The sequence below is a fragment of the Lentinus tigrinus genome (assembly GCF_003813185.1).
Source record: "Lentinus tigrinus ALCF2SS1-7 unplaced genomic scaffold L226scaffold_25, whole genome shotgun sequence".
Taxonomy (NCBI): domain Eukaryota; kingdom Fungi; phylum Basidiomycota; class Agaricomycetes; order Polyporales; family Polyporaceae; genus Lentinus; species Lentinus tigrinus.
The window spans coordinates 132,558-151,884 of record NW_027137934.1 but is presented as its reverse complement, the minus strand read 5'-3'; the positions used below and the strand labels follow the sequence as shown (position 1 = coordinate 151,884).

General features: G+C 56.6%; 9 protein-coding genes and 1 non-coding gene across 10 annotated transcripts; 5 read left to right on the top strand and 5 right to left on the bottom strand.

Annotated features, from left to right (window-relative positions):
- Positions 1-17: 17 nt before the first annotated feature.
- Positions 18-97, bottom strand: L226DRAFT_t192. The gene has a single exon. It is a non-coding gene; the product is annotated as a tRNA-Leu (tRNA).
- A 160-nt stretch (positions 98-257) lies between these two features.
- L226DRAFT_512239 (acylphosphatase isozyme Ch1) lies at positions 258-812 on the top strand (the record flags this gene model as incomplete). Its single annotated transcript, XM_067678331.1, has 3 exons — positions 258-495; positions 578-630; positions 665-812. Exons 1-3 carry the CDS (start codon positions 376-378, stop codon positions 810-812), a joined length of 321 nt encoding a protein of 106 aa, XP_067532619.1. The 5' UTR covers positions 258-375.
- Positions 813-1,208: 396 nt separating this feature from the next.
- On the top strand, positions 1,209-2,109 carry L226DRAFT_537471 (uncharacterized protein). Its single transcript, XM_067681329.1, has 4 exons — positions 1,209-1,400; positions 1,532-1,582; positions 1,643-1,750; positions 1,814-2,109. Exons 1-3 carry the CDS (start codon positions 1,266-1,268, stop codon positions 1,712-1,714), a joined length of 258 nt encoding a protein of 85 aa, XP_067532618.1. The 5' UTR covers positions 1,209-1,265; the 3' UTR covers positions 1,715-1,750; positions 1,814-2,109.
- A 423-nt stretch (positions 2,110-2,532) lies between these two features.
- L226DRAFT_160893 (fungal hydrophobin) lies at positions 2,533-3,394 on the bottom strand. The gene is made up of 3 exons (XM_067672534.1): positions 3,059-3,394; positions 2,824-2,985; positions 2,533-2,756 (listed from the first exon to the last, which is right to left on the bottom strand). The coding sequence occupies exons 1-3, from the start codon at positions 3,170-3,172 to the stop codon at positions 2,715-2,717; spliced, it is 318 nt and encodes a 105-aa protein (XP_067532617.1). The 5' UTR covers positions 3,173-3,394; the 3' UTR covers positions 2,533-2,714.
- Positions 3,395-4,176: 782 nt separating this feature from the next.
- L226DRAFT_573411 (uncharacterized protein) lies at positions 4,177-5,545 on the bottom strand (the record flags this gene model as incomplete). Its single annotated transcript, XM_067684849.1, has 2 exons — positions 4,177-5,466; positions 5,519-5,545. The coding sequence occupies 2 exons, from the start codon at positions 5,543-5,545 to the stop codon at positions 4,177-4,179; spliced, it is 1,317 nt and encodes a 438-aa protein (XP_067532616.1).
- A 471-nt stretch (positions 5,546-6,016) lies between these two features.
- On the top strand, positions 6,017-6,847 carry L226DRAFT_160872 (uncharacterized protein). Its single transcript, XM_067672533.1, has 2 exons — positions 6,017-6,062; positions 6,130-6,847. The coding sequence occupies exon 2, from the start codon at positions 6,202-6,204 to the stop codon at positions 6,637-6,639; it is 438 nt and encodes a 145-aa protein (XP_067532615.1). The 5' UTR covers positions 6,017-6,062; positions 6,130-6,201; the 3' UTR covers positions 6,640-6,847.
- Positions 6,848-7,705: 858 nt separating this feature from the next.
- Positions 7,706-8,764, top strand: L226DRAFT_423243 (uncharacterized protein; the record flags this gene model as incomplete). The annotated part of the gene is made up of 1 exon (XM_067674601.1): positions 7,706-8,764. A coding segment is annotated over one exon (1,059 nt), but the record flags the coding sequence as incomplete, so codon positions are not given.
- Positions 8,765-11,675: 2,911 nt separating this feature from the next.
- L226DRAFT_573409 (uncharacterized protein) lies at positions 11,676-12,672 on the bottom strand (the record flags this gene model as incomplete). Its single annotated transcript, XM_067684848.1, has 3 exons — positions 11,676-11,973; positions 12,054-12,303; positions 12,363-12,672. 3 exons carry the CDS (start codon positions 12,670-12,672, stop codon positions 11,676-11,678), a joined length of 858 nt encoding a protein of 285 aa, XP_067532613.1.
- Positions 12,673-12,981: 309 nt separating this feature from the next.
- Positions 12,982-14,944, top strand: L226DRAFT_573408 (uncharacterized protein; the record flags this gene model as incomplete). The annotated part of the gene is made up of 3 exons (XM_067684847.1): positions 12,982-13,021; positions 13,080-13,678; positions 14,738-14,944. 3 exons carry the CDS (start codon positions 12,982-12,984, stop codon positions 14,942-14,944), a joined length of 846 nt encoding a protein of 281 aa, XP_067532612.1.
- A 416-nt stretch (positions 14,945-15,360) lies between these two features.
- Positions 15,361-18,200, bottom strand: L226DRAFT_467621 (uncharacterized protein; the record flags this gene model as incomplete). The annotated part of the gene is made up of 4 exons (XM_067676082.1): positions 15,361-15,707; positions 15,773-17,450; positions 17,509-17,821; positions 17,875-18,200. 4 exons carry the CDS (start codon positions 18,198-18,200, stop codon positions 15,361-15,363), a joined length of 2,664 nt encoding a protein of 887 aa, XP_067532611.1.
- Between the last annotated feature and the right edge of the window lie 1,127 nt (positions 18,201-19,327).

Sequence of the window (19,327 nt, the reverse complement as noted above, 5' to 3'; positions counted from 1 at the left end):
GACAGCTCAACACCGATTGATGAGAGTGGGATTCGAACCCACGCCCTTTCGGACCAGATCCTTAGTCTGGCGCCTTAGACCGCTCGGCCATCTCACCCTGGTGAGTGTCCGCTAACACTATATTGAGGGACGCACGCACGGCATTCAACATTGACAAGGTCTTCAGCGGCCAGGCACTACGGTGACTCAGACTTGGAGAAGAGGATCAGTATACGCTGCTGTAACCGTTCCAGTATCATTTCAGCTCGGAGTGGTTTAGAAGAGGTCACTGCTTGTACTCCATGACGTCAGATCTGCGAGCCCGGCGCTCTGCTGCTTGTTATCAAACACCAAGTTTCGAGCGTTGTTGCATACCGCGCGATAGCACATACCACCATGACGTTCCACACTGTTGACTACCGTGTCAAGGGCAAAGTCCAGGGAGTCTTCTTCCGCGCGTTCACTAAGGATCGTGCACAGCAGCATGGGCTGGTTGGGTGGGTGAAGAACGAGCCGGTGAGTGTGCATGCACACTGATGCTGCTTATCAAGCCCAGTCGCACTGGAGTGCTCACCGAAGCTTGCTTACGACGGTTCAGAGTGGCGATGTAGTAGGAACAGCCCAAGGTCGCAGAGAGGCCCTGGAGAAATTGTAAGCACCCTTTCATTGGTAAATAGGTGCGCAGCCTGCTGATTCCACCCTGCGGCAAGGAAGAGCTTCAGAAGGGTCCCCCGCATGCGAAAGTCACTGGCGTGGAGTTCACGAACGAGGCGCTCCTCGATCGACCACAGTTCCATCAGTTTGAGAAGGTCCGGAATCCACGTCGGACGTAGTGACAGGTTGGTCGGCGGAACATGGAGGATGTGCCGGGATGACTACATATTGCAGGATATTATGAACCTTGAATATATTTCGATTCGAGTGTGGATGAAACAGAGGGTCTAGTTTTCGACTTGAGCTTGGGCTTTGTCTGCATGTGTGGATCGCCGATACATGATGATTACTGCACACTTGCATCCTGAATTCTTTATACAACGATAACCGTAGTACTGCGCAAATTCACGCCGCTCGATCTCGTCATGGATCACTTCACCGTACCTTGCATGACTACTGCGGTACCCTCTGCAACAGATGAGCGGATATCGCGAGGTCCGACTCCGAGTAGTGGGAATGAGTGGGGAAGTCGAGAGATAAGATTAGATCTCAATTTCCCGAATCCGGCCGTGTCTCGACCACCATCGCCGCCGTGCTCTCTGTCTCTCTTCCTTGGACCTCCTGAACGCACTATGGCTATCCGGACACGGCTATCTATTGGGGACATCCTACACCGGGGGCTGGTCTGGTCTCTGTTCGGCGTGAGCGTCTGGGGTATCGTCATGATTGGGGTCGTCCACCGGAATACGTTGGCTGCAGGCAGAGGTGCGTCTCGAGTCGTTCGATAAATGTTACTTTAGTGTCTCATCTGATTCTATTCATGTGCGCATGCAGAGGTGGGATGAATGCTCTCCTGTTGGAGCGTATAGGACTAGGACTCACGTGCGCCGTATGACAGGCCTTGGCGAAGCAGGAGGCATTGACGAGGAGCGTGCCAGTACAGTCTGAGGTGCGTCTTCCGTAAGTCAAGCCTGCAGTATTCGTGGCTGAAGAATTCGTGCTGCGGTAGGAGGAGAAGAACGAGATCGCCCTGGCTGAAGCTGCGCAAGCAGCACTCAAGTCCCGCCCGAACCCCTCATGACCGTGACAGCGTCTTACCCTCAGTATATGTCTGGAGGTGCGTTTCAACTTTCTGCTACTATCAGTCATTTTCCAGGTCCTCACCGAGACTCATCTCAAGTCGTTCCCACTTATCACGATTCTCCCTCTTCACCGCCATGGGCGGCACCTTGCGTAATGCAATCTCGCGCTCGCAGTCAGCCTGCTTGCTTGCTTTCGCGGTTTCGACGAGGGTGCACGAGGACCCTAGTTGCAACTCGCATCGCGCGAGAGGCACGTCGCCTTCGTGTATCGTATAGCTCACATATTGGTTTTCCTACGCTTATCCCTCCGCGCTTAGATGAAGTCTGCCAATGGGCCTGCGCTGTCTACTGAAGTCGAAGTATCACTACGAGCTTGGGTCGGTGCTCTACAGGGTGAGTGTCCTCCCTTCTGTTGCCCTGCGCTCCTTCGATATGCCGAGCTTCCAACATCACCTGTGGTCGGAGGGAACGTACAACGCAATTTCTCCGAGACCACTACATCAGTGATCACGGCTATTCGACGAGAACCTCTCCGGCGTCCATCGTCGACCTTGGTCTACGATCGCTTGTGGTTCTGCATGAATGGCACGGCTCGTTACAGTCGTGTTGCGCCTCCTTCCATTTAACTTCCTGTCAGAAGACGGGACCGAGTCGCGAGAAATCGTCTCATTTGACGATGTCGAGCTCAGATGGCCTCGCGAAGGAGGTCTTTTCTATTTCGTCCAGTAAGTGTTGCACCAGCGCGCATATCAGCTGCTATGAGGACTCGCAAGCATCCGCGCCAGACGCGTGTCCTTTGACCAGACAGCGAAGACAACTTCAAGACCCGCGTCTCGCGCAATCCAACAGGTGAAGGGGATTTGGCGCTCCCCGCCGATGTACTCCAAGACAGAATCAAGTGCGAGATTCACGACTGTTTTGCCATTCCACCACACACGAACAATAGCAAATAATCCGACCACCAATCAAACATAACGTTCCTATTAACCACGACTAAACCTAAAGAGAAATGGGCGCGCAGCCAATGGAGATGAGGCCGCCCTGCATCGCACAGTCCCCAGTGAGTCTTCATCCCGAATATCACACCCACGCTAAGAAAGACACTCACGACGTTGTTGTTCTGGCAGCACACCGCCTGGGACGCACACGTGTTGCCGCCACCGAGGCCGACGGCAGAGATGGGCGAGCACCCAAGCCCGAGCTGCGCGGTCACGCCCTGGAGGTCGATCCCGAGGACGGAGAGCAGCGCGGAGCCTGCGGCGGAGTCGGACTGGCGATAATGCGTATCGTGTTAGCACAAACTCAAACTCGCCAGTCGCAAAGCCGGAGAAAACGGGACGTACGCTCTCGACGCTGTTGCAGCACTGCACGGGCCCGGTGCTGCAGCTGCCGGTGTCGGCGGCGGCGGCAAGGAGGGCGAAAGAGACGGTGGAGACGACGGCGGCGCGTGGGAACATGGTGTCCAGTGAGTGTGGGTTGTGGGCGAGTGGGTGAGGGATAGAGGTGGCGGGTGTGCAAAGGCGAGTGTACGAGGGCGAGGGCGTCGAGTGCTGCTGATCCTCGTTCGCAGTCAATAGGTTTATATATGCTGGATCAGGGTCCGTGCGGCGTGCGCTGGCTGGCGCAGCCCTTCACTCTGCTTTGCCAGTGAAGGAGGTGTACATAGTCGAGCACAGAGCCAGCCGACGGATCGTCGGAGGCATCGGCGGGGCGCGCATCGGCGGCTGGGCTCATTATGTCGCTTGGCGGTGCTGTTTGTCTCAGCCCGACATCGCTTGATTCTCCTTCCATGCACGTTCTATCAATATTGGCGGAATGCAAGAGCCTGCACCCAGGCGTGACCACCTGCAGGGACCTCGTCCGTTATGAACACATGCCATCGATGCACATGCGACATATGTCTACGACCTGTGCGGATACCTTGTCTTCAGAGTGCAACATGTCCACGGGGCACGTCCGGTCAAACACTTACGAGGTTACGGCCAATCAGCGGAGGCCCAGACTCGTATCAACGCAGCACGAGTGAGTATCCTAGTAGAACCGGTCAGCTCAGCCTCGTGCCAACATCTAGCGCCACAACGACGCGGCGCACACCGGCAGCGGCGTTGGGGCTCCGTCGGCTCGAACTCTTGACGCTGCGTACAGAGAAGATGGGGCAGAGAAGTTGCGGAGCGCTGTAGAACGAGACTGCCCGAAAGGTGGGTGCATGTTTGTAAAGAAGTAGGATGAAGCTGTCCTAGTTGGGTACATACCGCCGATTCGCACATTGAGTGGCACGGTTTGATCACTGATGCACCATCCACAAATTGTTCAAATGTTAGTAGATACCGGCAAGGTTAGATATGGACAGTGGCGTGCCAGCACGTTCTGTGGGTATTCCATGGGCGGGACAGTGAGCGGAGACGGGAGGTGCGAAGACGCCGGGTATACAAGGTGGACGACTTCGAAGGTGAGAGAACGCTCAATGGGACATCCGCCTTGCAGCCTGTATTCCCGCGACTATATGCAGTACTCTCTCCCACAGGGGCAGCGATGTGACGTCGTACCGGATGTACCTGGGCATCCTAAGGTTGGGAAACAGCCGCTCCACGACGAGCGCGAGGGCCAACAAATCAGCATCCAGCGCGCCGATGACATTGTCCAGCTGCAGGTACCCCACACAGGACTGCTCCAGTCGCGGGACCGAGGATGGGGGCGACTGGAGTCGTATGTCGATGTTCGTGAGGGCGATGGACTGCAGGCTGGGACAGCGTTCTGCGAGGTCGATCAGGGCGGAGAAGGGGATCGGCTCCCGTGCGTATGGCTTCTCCTCGTAGTAGACGATGCAGAGGGAGCGCAGGTCGGGCCAGGCGGTGGCGATAGCAGCGATGTCCTCGGCAGACGGGTCTTTGGGATACGTGTAGAACTGACAGCTCAGCTCTCGGAGATGGCGGAGGGTGCACAATGGCTCGAGGATGCTGGAAAGGCTGAGGGGAGCAGATGTCGCTGTGAAGCCCGGGTACAGTTGCAAAGTGGAGAGCTCGGACGGAATTGCCCGCTGAACGCCAGCGAGGAACGTCCTGAACTCTCCAACGTCCGCCTTCATGGTGGGAGCTATGCCAAGTTTACGCAGGCGCGGGGAGCCTGCCATCTGTATAGCCTGGTAGACATGATCGAGCTCGCCTCGAACTGTGAAGGACTCCAGAGCTTCAAATCCCTCCTGTGAAGGCATGAGTGAATCGGCATCCTGGAAATTGACCCAGACACCGAGTGATCTCAGATTCTCCAGAGTTGAAAGCGCCTGCATAGTGGAGTAATGCATGACTGCGCCGTATTCGAACACATCAATCGCCTGGAGATGGGCCAAACGACCCATTGATTGCAGATGACGCGTGACTGTGGGAGTGGCTCCTGCCAGAATGGGAGGTACCTCGGTGCCTCCTGAACACAGCGCAACGAAGAGAGCATTGAGAAGTGTGGTGCCGTCCGAGTTCACGGCGTACTCTCCATACCGTGCAGCATAAACTCTCAAGCTTTGGATGGAGGGAGAGATGACGAGAAGGCCCGCGGAAGGGTCCGGAGGTGCCGCCGACACCTCTAGCCGCTGGAGTCGAGGGAGCAACGGTTCTCCTTTGAGCTTCTGCGCAAGAATACGCCACATCGAGTAGTGCACTTTGGGGCGAGGCTCCGTATACTTCAATTCGCGCACGAGCTGGGCATAACTTTGTAGGGTGTTCCACTCTGTGTCATCGATATGAGTGTCGTGGAGGTGCTGGCATAGAGCCGTCAGAAGATTGAATGATAGCAGACAAATCGCAACGTACTAGTGGATTGCCCCGAACCGAAGGCATAAGCTTCAAAAGAAGCGTCAAGTCGTCCAGCACCCTCCAAAGGGCACTGATAGCATATGTAGAAATTGCACGGCTAGCGGTAGCGCATGCCAAAAGAGCGCATCGCTGCTTCCTTCTATACGCCCGAGTCAGAGCAGGATCATCAACACTCACGTCCCATACGGGAGTCAAGTGTACGAAGATCTCTTCCATGACATCCTGGCACGCTATCAGCGCACGTGCTGTGGACGACATCCTTCCCCGATGACATGCAAAGTGAGCGATACTCAGCCTAGCAGAGCCATTGTTCACTCACGTATGTGGTAGACCAGTCGTGGAGGAGGTTAAGTTCTCATTTGATCCAGATCACCATGACATTCGATTTCAAGCCTAAGTCCAGCGCTAAGAAGTCGGCACTGTCCGGTCCTCAACCACGCCGCCGTAAGGACCTTGTATGTACCTTGTCTACCAGTTGTCCACCGACCACCACGACGCGATCGCTTCAGGATTCTTACAACCTCTACTGAATTAGTTGTTCGTGAGTAGGCTCTGGGAAGACTTTATTTCTCGCCTTGAAAGTACCTGCCAGCTCGTCACTCCATCAGGAAAAACCCAAGTCTAGCGAGCCGCCTGCGCTGCTCGCGGCGTCTAGGGAGCCACCTGCCCTGCTCGCGGTGATGGGTAGTGCACGCCGCTGCACGCGTACCACCGCCTCCGACACGTCCTACGACCACGACCACACCCGCCGACGTCCTCACTCCTCCTGCGCATCGCTCACGACATCCTGCACATGCGTCGTCGCTCAAGAACGAGCCCGGAGACACACGAACTGTCGAGAACAAGCTGAGAGCAAGTCAGGAGTCGACACGTCGCCTTCGACGTCAGCCAAGAGCCCCGAGAGCCTCGGAAAGCCGTCCGCGTCGTCTCCGACGACCCACTCGACGCCGCAGCGCAATCCGACGATGCTACGGATCAGCTCGAGACCGGCGCTCCACTGCGTCAGGCTGCACTCGACGCAGTACCGCGTTCTGCCTCCTCCCCCGTCCCTCTCGACTTCTAACATATTTTCGCACCCGCGCGACACTCATAGGACTCGTACTATACCACTCGTTTAGTGCCTACGTACTCTAGCATTAGCACACAATTCGACCCAGCTCTCCTTCCCACTTTACGCGCCCTCGTGATCGCGCCTCGCGTATGTCAGCCGATTAGCGCCTGTCTCGTACTTATGTTTTTCCCCGTTTTCCAGCTCTTTCCACACCTCCTCGTCCTTAGCAACCTTCCGGCGCAACACACCGGTCATCCGATAACGCACACCTGTATATAATGACTAGCTAGGTCTCGAATAGAACAGGTTTAGGGTTTTCCCCTCCCCTTCGACCGCGCGACTTCGACTTAGACCTCGACCTCGACTTCGACTTCTACAACTTCGTATCCTCTCGCTTTCGTTCGTTATCGCTCACTGTTAACTCTAGCCTCTCGCCCTCGACGTTGCAAGCTTTCAAGTGACTTCCAAGCAGTCTATTCCGCTCTACTCAACGTACAAGCATTCCCTATCGCGATCTACGCCGCTCCCCCTTCCCTCTCCCATCCATCTCCCATCCACTCTCTCTCTCACACTCTCTCCTACCCGACTCCCCTTGTGCACGCCCGGACGGACCATCGCACCTTCGGATCTCACTCACGGCGAGTGTAGGTCCATCATTTTGGAGCCCACCGCGAGGGTCCAGTTTCTGAGCCGATACACCTGGCGAGTCCCATATCATCTACCCCCTCCTCACTCACTGTCTCTTCTGTCACCAGCTCGTCGTCCGAGACCTTCCCCCTGCGTCCGGTCGATTGGAGCCATCCCCAACCGCACACCACGTCTCGCTCAACCCGCACCTCGCAACAGCGCGAATTAGAGCGCGAAGACTTCCGCTCTGCGTTCAATAACGCAGTACCGAACCCAGACGACTCAGCCGACCTCTTCGACAACGTCCCTTCTCCTCTCGCCGCACACAGTCGTTTCGCCGACGAAGATTCAGACGCAGACAACGTAGCCGCAGCCCGCGAGCTTTTACATCTGCCTCTCGCTCGACAACACTCTTCCTTGCCCCTGACAACTCCGACATTCCTTTCAACCAGTGGCCCCACAATTTCCGCTTCCGTTCCCCGATGGCACAGCCCGCGCTGTTCCGGATGCCACCGCGCGGCAGCGTAGGTGCGCCCTCCTTCGACCCCAACTCCGACGTCCGCTCCATCATCGGCTTCTTCGAGGACCTCGAGTACTGTTTCGAGCAAGCCGGAGTGGACAGTCCTCAAGAGAAGAAGGCCCACGCAGTTCGCTACGCCCCGGACACTGAGAAGGCGATTTGGCGATCGTACCCGGAGTTCACTGACCCCATGAAGACCTGGAAGGATTTCAAGGACGCCGTGCTTGCGGATTACATCGGCGACGGCGGCAAGATGCTATTTACGCTGCGCGACCTTGATATGCTCATCACAGTGATGGCGACGAATGGTATCCACTCCGTCAAGGAGTTCAACGAGTACTCACGCAAGTTCCGCGATATCGCAACGTTCTTGGTGAGCGGCGGATATCTGCGAGAAGATGACCGTGATTATTGCTTTATACAGGGCCTACAGGACGACCTTCGAGCGCAGGTACTCGAACGTCTGAGGATCACACATCCGGAGGTCCTCGCCCCTCGCCAGCAGTACTCTATCGTCCAAGTCACCGAGGCCGTCCGTCATATCCTCGAGGCGACAGTCCCCTCATCCTTCGCACATCACCGTCTCACTTTCCCCTCCGCCTCTTCGTCTACCTCCTCCGCCGTTACGTCGCCTGTCAAGTCAGAGCTCGCCGAAGTCACGGAAGCTCTCAAAGCCATGGCTTCCGCCTTCGCCCAGTTTCAGCGTGCGCCGCTCGCAGCTGCATCCCCACCTCCCGTCGCTCTTGGTCCCTCCATCTGCCAGTCTACGCCGCTCCTGTCTGCCACCCAGAACGTTGCGCAGTCTGCGCCTCGGACGTGCTTCTATTGCGGAGATCCCACGCACACGATCCGCCGTTGCACTCAGGTCGAAGTGGACATACAAGCTGGACTTGTCACGCGAAATGAGCGGTTGGAAGTCGTTCTTGTGAACGGCAGCTACGTCCCTTCCACCATCCCAGGAGCTACACTTCGCGAACGTGTCCACGAGTACTACAGGCAGCATCCCGAGGTCCACTCGATGCAGGCAGCGCCCCAGTTCTTCTTCTCGCCCACGCCCCACCTGGTCACTTCCACGTCGACGCAGGCGCCGTCGTACTTCGCTGCTAGCCAGAGCCATCCCCCCGCAGCCAGCTCTCCCAGTGGCCTCATGCAGACCTTCGACGAAGACCAGCGGATCGACAGCTTGCGCCGCGAGCTATATGCATTGGAGCGGCAACGAGCGCAACAGCAGCGCGTCATGCAAGAGGCAGCGGAGCAGTCGCGAGCGCGAGCTGATCGAGCACAGAGAAGGGCTGTACGCTTCACAGACTCGTCTCCTCCTGTCGCTGACCCGTCCGTTTCAGAAGCCCGCACTGAGCAGCCGCGCCTGCAGGTGCCGTCAGTGTCCGCTCCCCCTCCCGTCACTCATGCCCCCGCGACCCAGGAGGTGCCATCCGACCCGGTTCTCCCTGCCCACCCCGTGCACCAGGCTCATGCCCAGGATCCCTTCATTGTTCGTCCGTGTACGAGCTCCGCACGTCATCCTCCCCCGTTCGATCCTGCATCCGCCCCTCGTCAGAGCATGAACGAGCACCAGTTGCGCGCCCTTCTCCCTCTGAACGACTCGTACTCCGGACCGGAGCCTGTCCGTGCGCAAGAGGATTCCGCCGACCCCGTCCTTCCTACAACCTGCGACGATCCAGCCGACACCACACTGCGCAAGCCCGTCGAGTCGTTCTTTGTTTCGATGCCGGCCAGCTTCACTCAAGCCTCGCAAGATCCGCCGCCAGGTGCGCTCGCCATTCAAGACCCACACGATGTGGAGCTCCGTACGCATCCTCCAGAGGTCCCGCAGCAAGTCTCGCTCGAAGACATTGCTCACACCTCACACCCTCCCCTCTACCTTGGAGATCACCGGCGGCGCATGCGCTCTCACACCCGTCACAGCCTTCCGACGTCTTACCTGCCTTGCATGCAACCACGTCGACTGTCCTTGGCTCGAGTACGGCGATCACATCGACATCGCTACCGCACGACTTCGCGACATGGAGGTTTCGACTTCTTCCGGCGACGACGACGAGCTTCATGCGGATCTGGACGTAGAACACACGCGCGCACACGACGACGAGGACGCACACGAGTTGGACGGCAAGTAGAGGCTTTGGATTCAAGTGGAGAGGATGAGCGTGAGGACAGACGTACTGCCGGCTGGACCACACGATCCTTGCCTTTTGATTCGCCTGGATGTCTCGAAATCATCGCAGCGACAAGAGGGGATCCTTGTATCCCTTTCCCTCCACCTCGACCGCTCGCATCGCATACTGCATGCCCTGCTTGCAGCACTAGCATCGTCTCCATCATTGCGCCCATCCCGAACCCTGGACCATTCGCATCGCACCTCAGTTGTCTTACACGCAGTTTGCAATTCTGGCATCATCGTCATTTCCAACACAGTCGCTCCCTTCAGTTCCCAACGATCGCTGCCCTCCCGTTCTTTGGTTTCTTTGCGTCGAAGCCTCGTCCCCGGCCCAAGCCTCCTCCTCGACATATTCCCTTACCCTTGCCTCTATTGCCCTTTCCGCCGCCGGTGCTTCTGCTATCGACGTCCGCCATAGCCAGGTCCTCCACGCACCACATCACATCCTCGGTATTGCGCCGGCCATCTACGACTATTCGCCCATCTCCCGCTCCCACGTTGCCTCTCGTCCCGTTCGTATCTGCGCGGATTTGGACCGAGGACGGTCCAGATTTAAGTGGAGAGGAGATGATGGGTAGTGCACGCCGCTGCACGCGTACCACCGCCTCCGACACGTCCTACGACCACGACCACACCCGCCGACGTCCTCACTCCTCCTGCGCATCGCTCACGACATCCTGCACATGCGTCGTCGCTCAAGAACGAGCCCGGAGACACACGAACTGTCGAGAACAAGCTGAGAGCAAGTCAGGAGTCGACACGTCGCCTTCGACGTCAGCCAAGAGCCCCGAGAGCCTCGGAAAGCCGTCCGCGTCGTCTCCGACGACCCACTCGACGCCGCAGCGCAATCCGACGATGCTACGGATCAGCTCGAGACCGGCGCTCCACTGCGTCAGGCTGCACTCGACGCAGTACCGCGTTCTGCCTCCTCCCCCGTCCCTCTCGACTTCTAACATATTTTCGCACCCGCGCGACACTCATAGGACTCGTACTATACCACTCGTTTAGTGCCTACGTACTCTAGCATTAGCACACAATTCGACCCAGCTCTCCTTCCCACTTTACGCGCCCTCGTGATCGCGCCTCGCGTATGTCAGCCGATTAGCGCCTGTCTCGTACTTATGTTTTTCCCCGTTTTCCAGCTCTTTCCACACCTCCTCGTCCTTAGCAACCTTCCGGCGCAACACACCGGTCATCCGATAACGCACACCTGTATATAATGACTAGCTAGGTCTCGAATAGAACAGGTTTAGGGTTTTCCCCTCCCCTTCGACCGCGCGACTTCGACTTAGACCTCGACCTCGACTTCGACTTCTACAACTTCGTATCCTCTCGCTTTCGTTCGTTATCGCTCACTGTTAACTCTAGCCTCTCGCCCTCGACGTTGCAAGCTTTCAAGTGACTTCCAAGCAGTCTATTCCGCTCTACTCAACGTACAAGCATTCCCTATCGCGATCTACGCCGCTCCCCCTTCCCTCTCCCATCCATCTCCCATCCACTCTCTCTCTCACACTCTCTCCTACCCGACTCCCCTTGTGCACGCCCGGACGGACCATCGCACCTTCGGATCTCACTCACGGCGAGTGTAGGTCCATCAGCGGTGTCTCGGGGGGCTCGGGAGCTGCGTGCGGGTGTTCTGGAGTGGTTAGGAGATGTCATTAGTATCTGTTGGTCGATCACGATCATCGGGGAGACATTTGTTCAACAAGTAGTACATAAACTTTGATTTTATCATGGTATAATACAGTTGGCTGGCGTATGGGGGCTCGGTTCGCACCACTCACTGCTGGGACGACAAGTGGTGTGGATCATAGTGCTGCGAGGGTGATCTGGTGAACATGGCAAAGAAGCGGCGAACCGGAGAGGGCGTGCGGCTGGCGACGCTTGTGTCGGTCGACGGAGAGCCATCATCAGAGCACGTAGAGGGTGACCACTCATCTTCAGCATCAAATTCCTCGAGGTCCGGATCGGGTGGACCGGGTGCTGAAGTCGACCAAGGTGCGGAGAGCTTTGGAGGGGACGGTTCCAGCGCATCCCTCCGATAGTCCATTTGGTCGAAGTCTCGGAGGTGTGAAAGCCTGACAACGATGGACCCAATCGCACATTAGTTAGCCACTTAGCTACACCCGAAGGAAATAGCATGAACAGGATGACATACTGCATAGCCAAAGCCGCATGGTTCGCAGCGAGTCGTGCAGCCCATGCGGCAGTGAGTTCAGCCTCACTTGGGCTCTGTGAGGTCGGGACGATCTCTCGTTCGCCGGGTTCAGTCCGGGGGCTGCGGTGAGGGATATCAATCGGAGGCTGCAGCATGAGCCTGGGCTCCGAGAGATGCGTCGGAAGTTCGAGCTGGACTTCTTCCCACAGGGAGGAATCAATCACTTCGGGAGCTGATGATTTGGGTGGGGCTATGGTATTGCGAAGGCATGTGGATAATGATGGTGAGATAGCAGTGGGAGATACGTACCTGCGGCGTCGCTCTCATCGCGCTTGTGGACCTCCTCCTGACGCTCCTCAGTACTGTGGCCCTCCACATGAGCTTGACGCCCCTCAAGACGCCCTACATCGCCTCCTTCCGGGACGGAAGCTGATTGAATGAGAGTCGCAAAGATGGCGTATGTCTCATCTGCCAGCGCCTTGACGGTAGCAGCAGCGTCGAGATATTGAGAGCGAGTAACTGGGGTACCCGATGAGAATTGAGAGGCAAGCTGTATGTAGAGGAGAGACGCAGAGCGCAGAGCTTCAATGAGGGTTGAAGGTGGAGTCCCAGACTCCATGGCGTTGGCAGGAGGACGACACTTACTGTAGAAGAACTAGCGCGCTGGGCGGGCGCGGGCCAGCGCTTCATGCTGTGCTCACCGCTCTCTTCGCTGGCGTGGACCGCTTGTCCTCCTCCTTCGCGCTCACCCGACGTGCACGACCCGACCCCGGCGCGGGCCTCTTCTAGACATTTCTAGGTGCGTCTCAAACCGCTGAGCTTTGCGAACTAACTGAGCAAGGGTTGTATTGAAGGTCAAACTGGATCCGCCCTGTTCCCTGCCCACGCCGTCCTCGTCATCGTCCACAGCGACCGCGAGGTCGTAGCCATGGCCTCTCTGCCGTCAAGGGCCGAATACATGCCTTCGAGTCCATACAGTCCTACAGGGCGACCGTCATCGTCTATCCTCCACCCGACCTCCTCGAGACGCCACTTTTGCCAACCGCCACTTCTATCTCTCCCATGATTCCGGCCACGCCCTTGACACCTCTCATGTCCACGCGGCCCTCGCGCTCCACGCTGTCCTCGTCATCGTCTGCCCCATACACTGGTTCCTGCAGCCCAAGTCTCGTCTGCATGGGCTGGTCTTGACGCGCTGGGAGCCTCCGAGTCATCTGTTTCCACCACGCACACTCAAACGTCTACCCCCCACTGATGATGCACTCGACCATCTTGGCTTCGACTCCTTCTCTAGTGCCCCCGCCCCAGCACCTGTGCGTACGGCGTCGAAGTCCCCGCAGCCCGCCTCTGCTCTGGACGACGACTGGGAATTTGGGGACTTCACGTTTCAGCCTGCCGCAGCCCCTCCTAGGTCAACGAAGGCTACGCCCATCTCGGACTTACTCCGCTTCGACAATTTCGTCCCCGCCTCCTCATCTCAGCAGTCATCTTCGCCCGCTCCTCCGCTGTCCGATACCCCTGGAGACTTCGACTTCGGAGACAGGGGAGATGGTCTGCTGGGCGATCAGTCAGACGGGGATGACAACCTTGGCGACTTAGGAAAGCAAATAGAACAGTTGACAGCTGTGAGTGTCCATTTACCTTTCTACCTGACCATTCGCAAACGGCTTTGCACAGAAGCGTTCTACAGGCAACACGCCTTCCCCTCAACCGCTGTAGTCAGGACAGCAGCGACCCCAATATCTCAGCATGCCGCATGCCGCTTCAGGTCCTCGGTCTATCGGTATCGCAACTACAGCTGCAGACGCGTCCATCACCAGGATCAGAAGGTGTGCCGTAGCCTGGAGGGATCGGGAGTGCGCACCATGCACATTGCAGAAGAGGAAGGCCAGAAGGACGTTGGAGAACGCGAGAGCACAGGAGCACATCACCAGCATAGGTACGACGTCACATAGCTCTCTTGATGATGCGGTTGGATGTCCAAGTACGACTCGAGAAGACGATGCAGAGCGTGCACTCTCAGAGGGCCTGCGACGTCTACGCGCAGTCGGGTTGTTGGACAGGGCGCATAGCGAGTCAGCGACAGCCTAGGACGAACAGTGACAGCGCTGTGCGTGTGACGCGCTCCGACGCTCATCGTCGGGGTAGGCAGGGTACTCAGACTCAGAGACGAGGCGTTCGGGGATTTGTGCGGACACAGGACCAGCGTACAGTCGATAACAGAGAATTAAACTTACTGTTCACTTACCATTCTGTACATTGCGTTCCTGCATTTCTGCCGACTCTTGATGTGGGGTCTTGTCTTCAGTGACCCTCTGGCTGCAAGAGCACCTTCGCCATAGGGACAGTATGGGTTCGGAGTCCATGAACTGATGGCGGGTGCAGAGGAGCTCCCTTAAATACCCTGAGGACGCGTCGCATCGCACGTCCCACGTGAGTGTCGCGTCGCGTCAACAATGTGAAATTTGCTCACGTGATGACCGCGTATCTTGACACAGACATCATACCAAGGGATATCGTCTATCCCCCACACAACCTGTTCGACTCGGAGATGCCACTCTCGCCAACCGCCACTTCCATCTCTCCCATGATTTCCTCCCTGCCCTCGACGCCTCTCATGTCCATGCAGCCCTCGCCCTCTCTGTCGTCGTCCTCCCCTGATTAGCCTTGACTCTCCTCCCAAGGCTCGCGCCGCGCCTCCCTTACCACCCCACAACCCGTCAAATGCTTCCCTCAAAGCCGCGAGCCCATCTGTGTCTTCCGTCTCATTCAATTGGGAGATATATGCCCACAAGCGTGCTCCTGGTCCCTCAAAGCTTCCACAACATCCTTCGAAACCACCGGCGTCCGCGCACGCACATCTCCTCGCTACTCACTCCTTCTGGCTCTAAGCGCGATGGACTTGCTCGTCATGTACTACTACTTCACTCGAGGCTCGTCTCTTCCTAAAATTCAATTGCATCTACTTCTGCCGCTTCTTAATCTGATCGCTCGTCTATGATGAACACTGCGACCTCCCGGATGAGCGTCAGTACATGCAGCACAACCGCTCCCAAACCCAAAATGGTGTAGCGTACGCCCGTACCTCCTGGCGCGCGCGTACACTATGAGGCGGTATTCAACGGAAAAGTGGTCGCCGCGCGCCATGTAGAACGCGTGAAGTCACCACGGCCTGGACGTAATTTCAGACAGGCGGCAGGGTGGCGAGGGTTGTCTGTCTCCTCCAGCTATAGAGTTCAAGTCGGCACTGCAGAGCACAGCAGGTACAGGCACTGGCATCGAAGCGATTGATCATTCAACTGTACACCTATTTGTCCTGTAAGTATCGAAGTAGTACAAAGTCTTGGTGTCGTAGGTATGGATTGACAAAGAAGCGAGTACATTTGTCAAGTACATTGTGCGTGTTCCATGTCCGGTCTACGCGCTTCCCCCAAACTGGAATCAGATGACAGCTCTGGACAATTTGGGTTAGAGGAATAATGGACGCGCGGCGACGATGGTTGCATGTGGACTTGGAGATCTTGAACATGCCGGTGTTGGGATCGAGTTCGCGGAATGGCGTGAACCACTCAACGTAGGCCACAGGGTGCTTGAATTGTCGGCCATATGCATCAGGGAGTCTGAAGATGGCGCGGACACGGGCAACACAGAGCCCTGAACATGATCATCAACATTGAGCCCTACACACTCGGACTGAGGTTAGAGTGAGATTCACGTACCGTTCAGTCCATCGAAGCGGTCATAGTCACCTGGGAGCTCACGTGCGATGACAGTGTCGAAATGGGCTGATACAGCTGGACACAGAGCCCGTGCTGCCTGGGCTGGTACTGCGCGGATTGTGTCCTTGACAGGGGTCTGCGAAACCTGACGAATTGAGGGGAGGAAGACGGACATGCGACGGTAAACAGAGAAGCGGGTTCCAGGATTGATGTGTTGGGCAGCGATGGGGAGTTGTCGTGAACGGGACGATTGGCGAAGGAAGTCTTCAAGGGCACGGACAAAGTCCATGCAGCCAAAGTCCCGGATGAGGGTGCTGACGGATGTGCCTGGAAGACTGGGGCTTTTGGCGACAATGTAGGGTGGTAGTTCATACTCACCTGGACCCACATCCACCTCCATGTCGTCGCAATCATCCACCTCCCCATCCTGAGATCCCTCCCGCATGCTAGTTCCAGGTTCTGCCCACTGCAGATACGAGTGAAAGCGCGCAACCGCCTCCTGACGATTCATCCAGACAGCCATCTGCTTGATGTAAGCACGTTTATTCGAGGCGGCGTACCCTCTCTTGGCGTAGTCAATATGAAGTCGCTCGGAATTTTCAGTGTTGTACCCATCAACGGTGCCGAGTTTGCATATAGAGAGGGCATAGTGGAGAGCTGAGTGGAGTTTGGGGATGTTAAAATGTTCGCGTACACCGTGCCGAGTGAAGGCGGACTTGTTGGCGTGAAAGGTAGCCCAGGCAGCCTCGAGACAAGTGAGTGAGTCGTCGGTGTGAGTCTGAAAATGAGCGTAGAAGATGAAGTCCAGAACCGCTCGCACAGCGCGCAGCGTTTCTGCATCGGCAGCGCCCACAATGGCACCAACGAAGACCTTCTCCATCGCCTTATACTCCGTCCCGGTCCACTGCGTAACCAAAGAAATTCCCTTCTTGAAGTGTCGCAATGCGGGATGGGACGGCATGCACTTGAATCGGCGATCGAGCTCTTCGGCCCCTCCCTCGAGACAGTCAGTCATCCACGAGACGGTGTGGTCCTTGAAGACGCCTTTATGGAGCTGGTGCAGGAGATCTGGAGTGATACAGGAGAAGATATCGCAGTGGGGAAGCGTACGCCAGAAGGGATCGATCTTCCGAAGCCCGAGAGCCTTGAAATCTGCAGGTTTGTCCCCACGCACTTCCTCCTCGATAATATCCCAGACCGACGACTGATCCTTCATCACAGAGTAGACAGGCTCTCCCAGTTTTGACGAGTGCACTGTACACTTCGGACAGAAGTTCTCCTGACATCCCGTCACCAGGCACTGCTCAGGGTGGTCTGCGACATACGCCGCGACAATGGGGTATATGCGGCGCACGCAACCATCCGCACAAACCATCTCAACACCGGTGTTAGCGGCATCGATTAAAGGTTGGAGGATGGTCTTCATGCATTCGTGGAACAGGCGATAGCCTTCAAGTGAACGCCGTGGACCCTTCGCGAAGCACTCGAGTTTGGTGACCGGTATGTATCCCACCAGGACTGTCGCGCGTTTCGAGGGCTGACGGCGCACTTCCTTTGAGATATTTCCGATGGAGAGATAGACGGGCCAGGCTTGTTTGTCCCCGGAGAAGCGTGACAATTGGGTCTTGTCTGATGACAGAATAATCGGTGCAATTGTAGACCCGTCGGGAAGCTCAGTCTAGTAACGATAGAACAGGAATCAATCACAGTTTCGCTCACAAGAGCTGCGTACTGACTTGAGTATCCCACCACCAGTCGCCCGTCCACATCTCATCTAACATCCTCTTCGTGGCCTCCTTGTCAACGAACAGCTTCTCCGGGGCGTACCGCAGATACTCCTTGAACACCGGATTGCCGATGAGCTCGCGTATGCACTCGACTGGGTCCCTCCGCCACAGCTCGATCTCCTCCACCTGCTCCTTCCCGTTCTCATCTTTGACGTCCCCGACGACCTCCCACTGGTCGCACACCCACTCTGAACCACCACAAGGCAAGCTGTCGACCTTTTTGAGAAAGCTATACTTGTTCTTGAAAGAGAGCTGAGTGCGGCTGCGAGTCTAGGGAACATATAGAGTAAGCAAGGCTTGAGTGCCAGCATGTACAATTCACTCACGATCGGTAGGGTCAAATACTCGTCGATGGCCTCCTGACTGAGACCGCTCATCACCAGCCACCTTGCCAACTCCCACTCCTCCCGGTTCTCAAAAGGTGCGAATGTACCTGTCCCTGCAGTCTGTCGCTTCTCACGAAGCTCCTCGAAGACCGTGCTTGCATTGCGCAGAACTTCACCTACATGAGCTTCCTCCGGAAACTCACCCAGCCACGGCCGCTTTGGCAACCCGCCCGCTTCTACATCCTCAACCTCTTCGACTGTCACCCGAGATGGATTTACGGGTGGCAGAGGGATCTCCGAGTCGACGCCATCCATCGGGATTGAGTCACCGTGGAGGGACATAGTAGCACCCTCGGGTCCAGCATACAGGTTCGTCGTACCTATTTCTGTACCCGAGGCGACCACCTCAGCCTTGTTCGCTAGGTTGTTTGCGACATGTTCTTGGAATGCATGACGGCAGGCAACTGTTTGACTGATATGGGATCGTATGCCTTGGAGGGTGATCCTCTCAGCGCCGCAGAGTCCACAGATGTGTACATGTCTTTGCTTGTTGAAGCGATGCATATTGCTGACAGGGTATGGTGAGGCAAATTTTGCAGATCACTAGTGAGGCGGAGTGTGACAATGAAGACCACAGTTAGAGGTAGGGATTCGAGAGCCTGCCTCAACAGGACACTTGGGGGCGGCCCTGCACGGGCCATCCACCTGAGTCAGCGGCGGATGTCCACTTCGGGACACCGTGCGGCGAGCAAAAAAAATGTGGCCCCTCCTCACACCTCTTACTTGCCCTCACTGATTTCTACTTCTTACACTAACCATGGGCCCACGTCCGACACGCACTACCGTGGGCTCTGATGGTGACGAGGAGAACACACCACTGGTGAGACACTCTCATTGCGCCCTCAGGACGCAGATTCTCTGACACGAGCGGGGGCAATTTAGGAAGAAGACAACCTCCACCCACGCAAAAGAAAGAGGAATCCCTCTGGCAAGCAAATGCTTCTTGGTGCGCCTTTACTGCCTACGCTGTCTTCAAGTCCAATGACAAGGATACTACTAACCGCTGTTCTGGCGGTTTGTTGCGCTAATAATCAGACCAAGCGAATGCCGCCAAGGAAATGAGTACTAATGAGAAGCTACGACTTAAAATGAAGAAGATGCAGCAACAGATGGACGCTCTTATCAAAGCTGCAAACATGCAGAACCAAGACATGGAGGAGGCGGAGGATTCTGACCCGGATAGGCTGCCGGTCGAATCGGAGGATGACGATAATGAGACCTCTATGGAAATGGCACTACGTCCCTCAGTATGTGGCAATTCATGATGCTCACACAATTTACCATATACGTTCTGACAACACGCAGCTTCGCAAGAAGGACACCACTGTGCTTAAGGTCACTCCGACACCGACAATTCGTCGCCGTCAAGGCAGTGCAGCACT

Bases quoted from the DNA above. Each gene is read 5' to 3' on its own strand.
- L226DRAFT_537471 (XM_067681329.1), top strand. From the start codon at position 1,266: ATGGCTATCCGGACACGGCTATCTATTGGGGACATCCTACACCGGGGG. The intron at 1,401-1,531 runs GCGTCTCGAGTC...GCCGTATGACAG, and splicing joins CGTTGGCTGCAGGCAGAGGT to GCCTTGGCGAAGCAGGAGGC. The intron at 1,583-1,642 runs GTGCGTCTTCCG...GTGCTGCGGTAG, and splicing joins GCGTGCCAGTACAGTCTGAG to GAGGAGAAGAACGAGATCGC.
- L226DRAFT_160893 (XM_067672534.1), bottom strand. From the start codon at position 3,172: ATGTTCCCACGCGCCGCCGTCGTCTCCACCGTCTCTTTCGCCCTCCTT. The intron at 2,986-3,058 runs GTACGTCCCGTT...CATTATCGCCAG, and splicing joins GCTGCAACAGCGTCGAGAGC to TCCGACTCCGCCGCAGGCTC. The intron at 2,757-2,823 runs GTGAGTGTCTTT...TGTGCGATGCAG, and splicing joins GCTGCCAGAACAACAACGTC to GGCGGCCTCATCTCCATTGG.
- L226DRAFT_160872 (XM_067672533.1), top strand. From the start codon at position 6,202: ATGGGTAGTGCACGCCGCTGCACGCGTACCACCGCCTCCGACACGTCC.